This window comes from Gossypium raimondii, chromosome 13, assembly GCF_025698545.1.
Source record: "Gossypium raimondii isolate GPD5lz chromosome 13, ASM2569854v1, whole genome shotgun sequence".
Classification (NCBI taxonomy): Eukaryota; Viridiplantae; Streptophyta; class Magnoliopsida; order Malvales; family Malvaceae; genus Gossypium; species Gossypium raimondii.
In genome coordinates, this window is record NC_068577.1 from 1,189,109 (window position 1) to 1,197,965 (window position 8,857).

Consider the following 8,857-nt stretch of genomic DNA (forward strand, 5'->3'; position numbering starts at 1 on the left):
TTTATAATTTTGTATGAATATTGTAATTTTGTAATTTTATATGAATATTGTAATTTTGTAATTTTGTATGAATATTGTAATATTGTTTGTATGAATATTGTAATTTTGTAATTTTATATGAATTTTGTAATTTTGTAATTTTGTATGAATATTGTAATTTTGTATGAATATTGTAATATTGTTTGTATGAATATTGTAATTATTTTATAATTAATTTGTTAGTAATTTAGGATTATGTTATAAATTTTTGTGTTTGTAATTATTTAAAATTTAATTTATTAGGATTAAGCTATAAATTGTTGTGTTTAGTTTAGTATTTGGTGAGTTTAACATAAAAGTTTATAAAAAATTAAAATCATTTTATTAAAAGTTTAATTATAACTGACTTTTTAATCATATAGTTGTTGTTAACTCATTTAATTTTTATATAATGTAACTTTTATAGTATGTAATTTTATTTGATTTTGTATTTATTTAACAGTATTTATTGATTTTTTGAAACAAATTTTTATATAAAATAATACTATTGGCGCCTCTCAACATGGCACCACTAATGGCACCTCTCAGATAGGCACCACCATTGACGCCTCTGAAATAGGCGCCAATACTATGTATTATAGGGGTCATATACTAACCCGGGAAAATATTTAATTATATTTTATAAAAAAATTTAATATAAAATATTCATTGATAGGCGCCATTAAAAAAGAAAAAAATTAATATTTTTTTATTCATTGGCGCCTATCTAATAGGCTCCAATGAAAAAAGTAAATACTTTTGGTAAATACTTTTTCTGACACCCTATTTTAGTAGATTTTTTTTCTTACCCTATTTAGGTAAAAAAACCCCTCAAATTTACAAGTGAAAAAGGTAAGAAAAAAAAGAGATTTTGGAGTATACCTCTTATTTCAGGTCAAAATAGGGAGTGATGTCGCAATGAGCAACCGTCGTCACGATGAGAAAAAATTTTCGTCCCAACAATGCGACGATATATGGAAATATGCAGCTGATTCCTTGGACAGTAATTTTGAGATTATTTCCTAATTAGACCCTAAGCATTTAATAATGTATTGCATTAATTAGTATCTAAAGTGTATCTAGGGTAAATGGGCACCAAGTAACATGTAGCTTATATAAGTCGCCTTAGAGCCACTGGGATTTGTGTGTGAATTAGACCTAAATAAGAAAATAACACAATTAAGAGAGAATTTTGTGTTTCAATTTGAAGGGTTTTTTTCTTTCGGGGTTTCGAGTTTTTTTTTTATTCTCTTCTTCTTGTACTCTTCTCTTATTAGTGAAATCTCCTTTTGCCTGTGGTTTTTTATCCTCTTCGGAGGAGTTTTTCCACGTAAAATTTTTGTTATTTTACTTATTTGTTGCTTACATGAATTTATTTTGTAAATAAATAAATTTAAAAAAAATCAAAAGAATCAAAATTAAATAAACCAGACCAAATAACAAAAATATTCAATTTGATTAATTCAATTGTATCAAGAGAGTCAATCAACTCGATTTGATTTAGTTTTATATTTGGTTTATCTAATTATTAATACATAGAAACCAAATCAATCAAATATTCACTTTATTTTTGCTCATATACTAAATTTTTTGCAAAATAAAATAGGGATGCTATGAAACGAAAAGCAAGTTGAACCAATAAAAATAATAATGTCGATTAAATTTTAATTCAGTTGGTATCATTGCTTTTATAATTACAGGATGGATATGGGTTTAAATGTTCTTATGTGCATATTTTCTTCGATTTAAGAGTTTAATGGATTTAAATAGATAGACGTGAGCATTATATATATGTATATATAAGAAAGGATTAATAGTTTTTAAGAAAATAATAACAGTTGTCTCGACTTATATAAAGTGATGGTTAATTTTTTTGTTAAACGCCTGGTTGATACGAGTTTAAACCATATTAATTACATCTCTTACCTCTAATATTGTATACAAACCAAAAGAATAGTAGCTATTTTTGAGGCATTGGTTGTATTTCACCATGAAGTAATCATATGCAATAACTATAGCACTCAGTTATGTAATTACTAAGTAAATGCACTCGGTTGTGCAAAATTGTGTCCCCAGGATCCCATGCTGCCTCCTTTCATAGTCAACATTGAAACAATAAAGCTCCAACTAATATTCAAAATGCATTTATCAAACACCTAACACATCTTGCTGCTGCACATTCCACTCCATTGACTCATCGTTAACAATGCCCTTAAGAAAATAAGTTAGAATTTACAATTTAAGAGATTATACACCAAATTAGTCCTTGAATGTTACATCAAAGAGTAAAGCTATCATTCTGTTAAAAAATCATCCTTTTCTACTGTTAAAAACTGGTCTATGTATGTCGATTAGTAAACTGTCTGGTTATTTTATTAACCATGCTAAGCTTTAATGGTAGAAATAGGTCAAATTTTTAATTGAAAATGAATAAAAGAAGGTTGAAACTCAGTAAAAATTAGTATATATATTAGGTTAAAGAGACATGAAAGGCAACAAGGTTTTAGGAAGGAAAGATAAGTTGAAAAATTAAAACATGCAAGGGAAGAGAAACAAACTTGAGTCTCAAAAACAATTTCACTGATACTTAACCAACAGATCAGTAACTTATTTTTTATATAAACATGCAAACATAACCTTAAAAGTTAAAGAGTGACAACTCTCAGTTCACTAACTCAATTCTTAAGATGTGACATTAACAGCAAAAATAGGTCATTTTTAATTGAAAAGACTAATTTACTCTTTAATTTAATATAGAGGAACTAATTTACTAATTTTTCAAGTAAAGGAGACGAAATACAATTTGACTCTGATACGATAACCTTCATAGTACTTTTACTGAGATTATATTCTTGTAGGGTAAGACTTTTTTTTTACTTATTTGCTCTTATTAAAGGGTAAAAGATTAAAATAAGCTTTGATCTAGAGTTACTAATTTTTTTGTCGAATTAAGGTATCGTTATCAATAACAGTTATTAATTCTTTTATTATGATAGTTTTCCAATGATGTAAATAGTTGACCTTAAAGTATATACTCAATTTGATGAATAAAATCGAACTTTCAACTATATAATTAAAAGATAAAAGTGAATTATCATCGTGTCATAATTTTAAATTTATTGATTAATTTTTAAAATGTCACTTTTTTGAATTACGAAGAAAGATAAATCTCTAATAAAACATAATTAAAATCCAAATCACAAATGAAGTGATGAATATCCTAACCATCATGTCTTTACGAGTTTTTTTTTTGAAATGTCAGTTTTTAGTAACAGTTACAAATGGAAGTAGGAGTAAATATTCATCAAAGTCCCCATTTTCCTTTCAAAGAAAATCCCATTTGTAAGTGTTCTTTGATCTATATATAGACACAGCTGGCAGATCTTCATTTCTTCTTTCATAATCCAGCCCCTAAATGATACCCTGAAATGTCAAAATGCCCCATCTCTCTCTCTCTCTCGCTCTCTTCCATCACCATTATTACACCCCCAAAAGCTTTGAATCTGAATATCTTTAATTCAAATCCCCATTCTCCATACATACTCTCATCTAGATCTAGGGTTCCCTTCATTATCTCAAAAACCCCTATATATCTACAAACCTTGCAAAAAAAACACCCCCCAAAATCAAAATCCCTCTCCAAATGATTCCCCAATGGCTAAGATCACCAAGCAGGGCAGCAACAACAAACCCCACAAAATCACCTTCCCATTTCTCTTTCTCTTCATTCAAAGACATTGATGCTATCCTCAAAGAAGAAGAAGAACAACAAGTCCTCTATCCTCAATCCCCTAAAAGACCCTCCATTTTCCACCGTGTCAAGCTCTCCACCACCGTCTTACGCGCCTGGTCCTCTTCCAACCGCCGTCCACTTACACTCCCCAACGCTGACCAACGCGTCGTCGTTTACCTCACCAGCCTCCGTGTCGTTCGAAAAACCTTTGAAGATTGCAAGACCGTTCGATCAATCCTTAGAGGATTCAATGTTCCCATCGACGAACGAGATGTGTCATTGGATTCTAGTTTCTTAGACGAGTTACAAGGGATCATTGGGCGTAACAAAAGTTTCACCCTTCCCTTGGTTTTCATCGGCGGAACGTATATCGGCGGAGCAGAGGAAGTGAAACGATTACATGAATGTGGTGAACTGAAGAAGATGATCGGTGGGTTACCGTCGGTGGTTGGGTCAAGTGTGTGTAATTTATGTGAAGGGCTGAGATTTATTCTTTGTCCACAATGCAATGGTAGCCATAAGATCTACTCTGAAAAAACTGGGTTCCGAAGTTGTGCCGATTGCAACACCAATGGTCTGGTTAGGTGCCCGTCTTGTAATCCCTCCGGTCACCGGCGAATTAGCTATCCTTTTTCGTAGCTTTAAAAATATATACTAGATTAATAAAAACAAAAAGAGAGAAACGTAATTTATTTTCTTCTCCTAATTTTCATTAGAGCATTTGACTGTGGAAGAAATGCATGTACATTTTTCTCAAAAGTAGTATATTATTAGGGTTAATGTCACGGTTGGTCCCTAAACTTTCACCTAATGTGTAATGTGGTACCTGAAAGAAACAAACTCAATTTAATACTTGCACTATTTTATCATGTATCAATGACTTAGCAATAATCCTCATATTATTGATTTTGGATTTTATATAATATTCATGGGTTGATTAAATTTTAAGTTATTTTTTATAATTTTGTTTAATGTTTGAAATAGAAAAAAAAACTCAAATAATATAATTACTCAGTAAAGTCTAGAACCTATGATATGAAATCACATGGCATCCATTTAATTGTGGTTTCCAAAGTCAGCATCTGAATTAAATGGTGTTAAGGTTTTGGTTCACATGGATACGTGGTAGTTTAGTACATGTATTAAATTAGACATTATATTTGTATAGGTATAACCTTATTGCATATTGGATTAAAGTTTAGGGGCTAGTTGTGATATTAACCCTTATTATTATTTTAATGTGTGAAGTAAGATTCGAGGTAAAAGTACCATGGAGAAAACTGTAGTAGTAGAACGATTGTATTTTAGAGCAAATTGGTTTGTTGTATTCAAAATTTCATCAATTTATATTATTAAAATTGGCGTGGTTAACAAAATAACATGTGACGTGTCACGTGTACTTTATATTGATATACATGGATTAGTTTTTAACAATGAAAATGGATGAAATTTTTAACAGAATGGCTAGTTGATTCTTTAATCTAACGTATAGGGTCTAATTTACTTGTTTTTTTTATTATTAAATGAGACAAATGTTTTAGGGAAATAACCCGTGTATGCAACGAATAAGTAAATAAAGTAAAATCGATAAGATCGAACACACAAATTTAATGTGAAAAACCCTTCAAAAGAGGATAAAAATCACGGACAAAAGAATATTTCGCTATAATAAAAAGAGAGTACAAAAGATGGAGAAAATTAACTCGAAACCCAGAAATAAAGACCCTTCCAAAACAAAAACAAAAAAATTCTTTCAATCTAAATATTTCTGTTATTATAAAACCTAGAGTAACTAAGGTCTATTTATAAGTTGAAATTCATAGCACATATGACTAGAATATCCCTAGGTTAATCAAAGTTTAAGCGGGAATTTAAAACAGAGTTTAACTGAGAAAAGAAAGTCGAGAAACTTAAAGTGTACGTCAAGATAAAGAGCTTCTCCTCGTTGCGACATCACACACTATTTGATCGAAAATACGAGAAATATTTCTACAAATACAATAAACTCTTAGTAATTGTATTTTCACCCAAAATTTGGACAGGCAATAACATAAGAATAATATAATTTCCAGTATTTTCCAGGTTGCCATATGTTATAAAAGAGTGACTAATTATTCTATCTCACGTGGTTTCCCATTGGAATCTCAATAATCCATAGTTTGGACTCCTTAATTGACTGGTAAATTCGTGATACAGTGGGTTTTAGGCTGGCTTTTGCTAATGTACACGTTAACATTAATTACATTAAATTATACATAAAAATTATATAAATATAACATGGTTTAAACATAATCGGTCTCATAAAATAAAGGCTAATTAAGTATCTCTTTGAACGAGTGGTACGGTATGGTGCCTTTAACTTATTTTTTGTCTCATATTACAGTATTATTACAGTATCTAATCTCACCATCACTGCTATTTTTATACTAACCGTAGATAAATACATCGCGTATCTAAATCCATACTAAAAAACACCACCTTAATGAATAATGATAGAATCTCTTGTTAATGATGAAAAGTTTAATACTATAATCAAGTAATAAATAATAATATCTAGATTATTTTTCATTTATTTATTTTCAATATTAGGCATCCTAAATTACACCCTCCTCTTTTTTATAAGATCGAATTCATCAATGATAGAATCTGTTGAAAATTCTCGAGAAGTCTTCTATGTAAGGAGCCGAGAGGAAGGTGATTTGTATTTTTTTTATTATGTGCTCTCAGTCTCGGCATCAAACTCCTTTCTTTTTCCCTCGACAAGGTCGCCACCTCGCCAAAAAAAGATAATTCCTTAGCAAGACATACAAGTCAAAATGCAAGAAAGTTATTAACTTAATATGTATGGGTATAGGCCGAATCAATTAATTCTGAAATTTAGTTTTAAAGTCCATATTGGGCCTCTAAATTGTCTTTCAAGCCCATACATTAATATTTGATTATTATTAAAGTTATATAATTAAAAACTGAAAAATACTTTGTTAACATAAAGTATAACCTTATGACTTAAGAGGGCAAATTATATAAAATATAATTTGGCCAAGGGGGACAAATGTTATACGATATGGACACCGAATCTACAATACATTATAATTTATATATAAAATTCAAAAATCTAAAAATTCCACCCCTGAATCCATCCCGGATTACAGCTTCCTGTCTATATTATAGCTTATTAGTGATGGATTAGTGTAAGCATAAGTGATGGATTTTGTATATTAATAAATTTAGCCCTCAACTTTTATATATTTTATCAATTTAGTTATAATTTTAAAAAATTAACCCTCAAATTTTACGAATGATCTCAATTTGATCCTAATTTTAAAATTTTGAAAAAATATATAAAAATACATAATTATTTTAAATATAATAATAAATTTAAATTGTATATTAATATTAAATAAAATAAAAATTGCCCACCCGGTCCTTCTCCCTCTACCCCTCCCCCTCGACCGTCCCCGTCCCCCCTCTCCTCATCTCCACCACCGTCCCTATCCGCAGGGTTGTGGTTGGCTTCATTAGTAGTAATTGGTAAACTTGAAATTTTGATTTCTCACCATCTTAATATAATAAAAGATTTTTTGGTCTATGCGATTAAGCGCTAAGCTTTTTGATGGCTCTGCAGCAGCAGAAGATAGAGAGAGGGAGGGGGTACGGGGGCTGTCGGTGATGGAGGGGAAGGAGAGAGGGAGGGATGAGGTGATTTTTATTTTATTTAATATTATTATAATTATTAAATTTATTATTAATTTTTTAAAAAAATATTTATGTATTTTTATATTTTTATATTTTTAAATTAGGATGAAATTGAGATTATTTATAAATTTTGAAGATTAATTTTTTATAATTATGACTAAATTGATATAATATTTAAATTTTATATATATTTATAAAATGTTTACTTGTTTAATCTAGATCAATCTTTAGGACATGTATTAAATCCGTATAGGACTATATTTATTCTATTAGACATTGGTTATAAAAGGGTTGTTTAACCCTTAAAAATGTATAACAGAAAACCCCTTGTATTATTGTTTTTCAACATTAGTGAATTTCTTCTCCTCTTCCCGTGATTTTTCTCGATAAGGATTTTTCACATAAAATCATGTGTTCTTATTTTTTCTTTCTTATTGATTTACGATCATTCCTATTGTCATTATCATGTATAGTATAACAAATAAGTTAAGAATAAAATTCTCAATTTAAATGTAACAATCCTTTGTTTTATAGTAACATTTTATTTTCTATAACCTTTGTTTTATAGTAACATTTTATTTTCTATAAGTGGACATGACATTAGTATTTGTTCTCAATTTATAAATTAAGGGTAGATTTGGATGAGCGGTGCGTTTATTTGTATTTAGTGTAAAAATAGTTGTAGCGATGAGATTAGATACTATAGCAATACTATAGTGTGAGACAAAAAATAAACTAAACGCATCGCAACACATCCAATGATCGATCTAAACCCACCCTAAATATCTTCTAAATTTATGTTTAATATTTTTATTTCTACATCATAAAATTACTTTTTAGTGCAAACATATAATTATAAAAATACAATGTCAATGCCAAACAAAGTAAATTATATTATTAAGGGTGTTTTGTTTTTGTTTTTGTTTTTGTTTATATATATATATATATATATATATTTATAAATAAAATATTACACATAATGATATGGATAAATTATACCATTAGTTACTAAATTATGAGTAAGTTTTTTTTTTTCACTTAACTAAAAAAGTTTCAATTTGGTCACTGAACTATTTCAATATTTTCATTCAAGTCGTTGAACTATTCAAAAGTTTTTATTTAAGTCACTAGTTGTTAAGTTTTTTTTTTTTTTTTTTTAAGTTCTACCTTTGAGATCCAAGGGATGATTCGACGACCGGTACGTGAATCAATACCCATCGATGAGTAGAAGAATATATATACCAACAAGATAGGTGCAACTTAATAAGTAAGTGCCTCTAAAATAGTAACAAAACAACAATAAAACAAGAGTTATACAATATCTAAACAATAACAACAAAATAGTAGCAACATAATAGTGAAAACAAGAAGAAAATAGCAACAAAACAATAAAAAGAACTTTTTTTTTTG

General features: G+C 29.0%; 1 protein-coding gene across 1 annotated transcript; it reads left to right on the plus strand.

Moving 5' to 3' along the window:
• Positions 1-3,661: 3,661 nt before the first annotated feature.
• Positions 3,662-4,390, plus strand: LOC105782704 (uncharacterized protein At5g39865). The gene has a single exon (XM_012607624.2). The coding sequence runs from the start codon at positions 3,662-3,664 to the stop codon at positions 4,388-4,390; it is 729 nt and encodes a 242-aa protein (XP_012463078.1).
• Positions 4,391-8,857: the final 4,467 nt, after the last annotated feature.

Bases quoted from the DNA above. Each gene is read 5' to 3' on its own strand.
- LOC105782704 (XM_012607624.2), top strand. From the start codon at position 3,662: ATGATTCCCCAATGGCTAAGATCACCAAGCAGGGCAGCAACAACAAAC.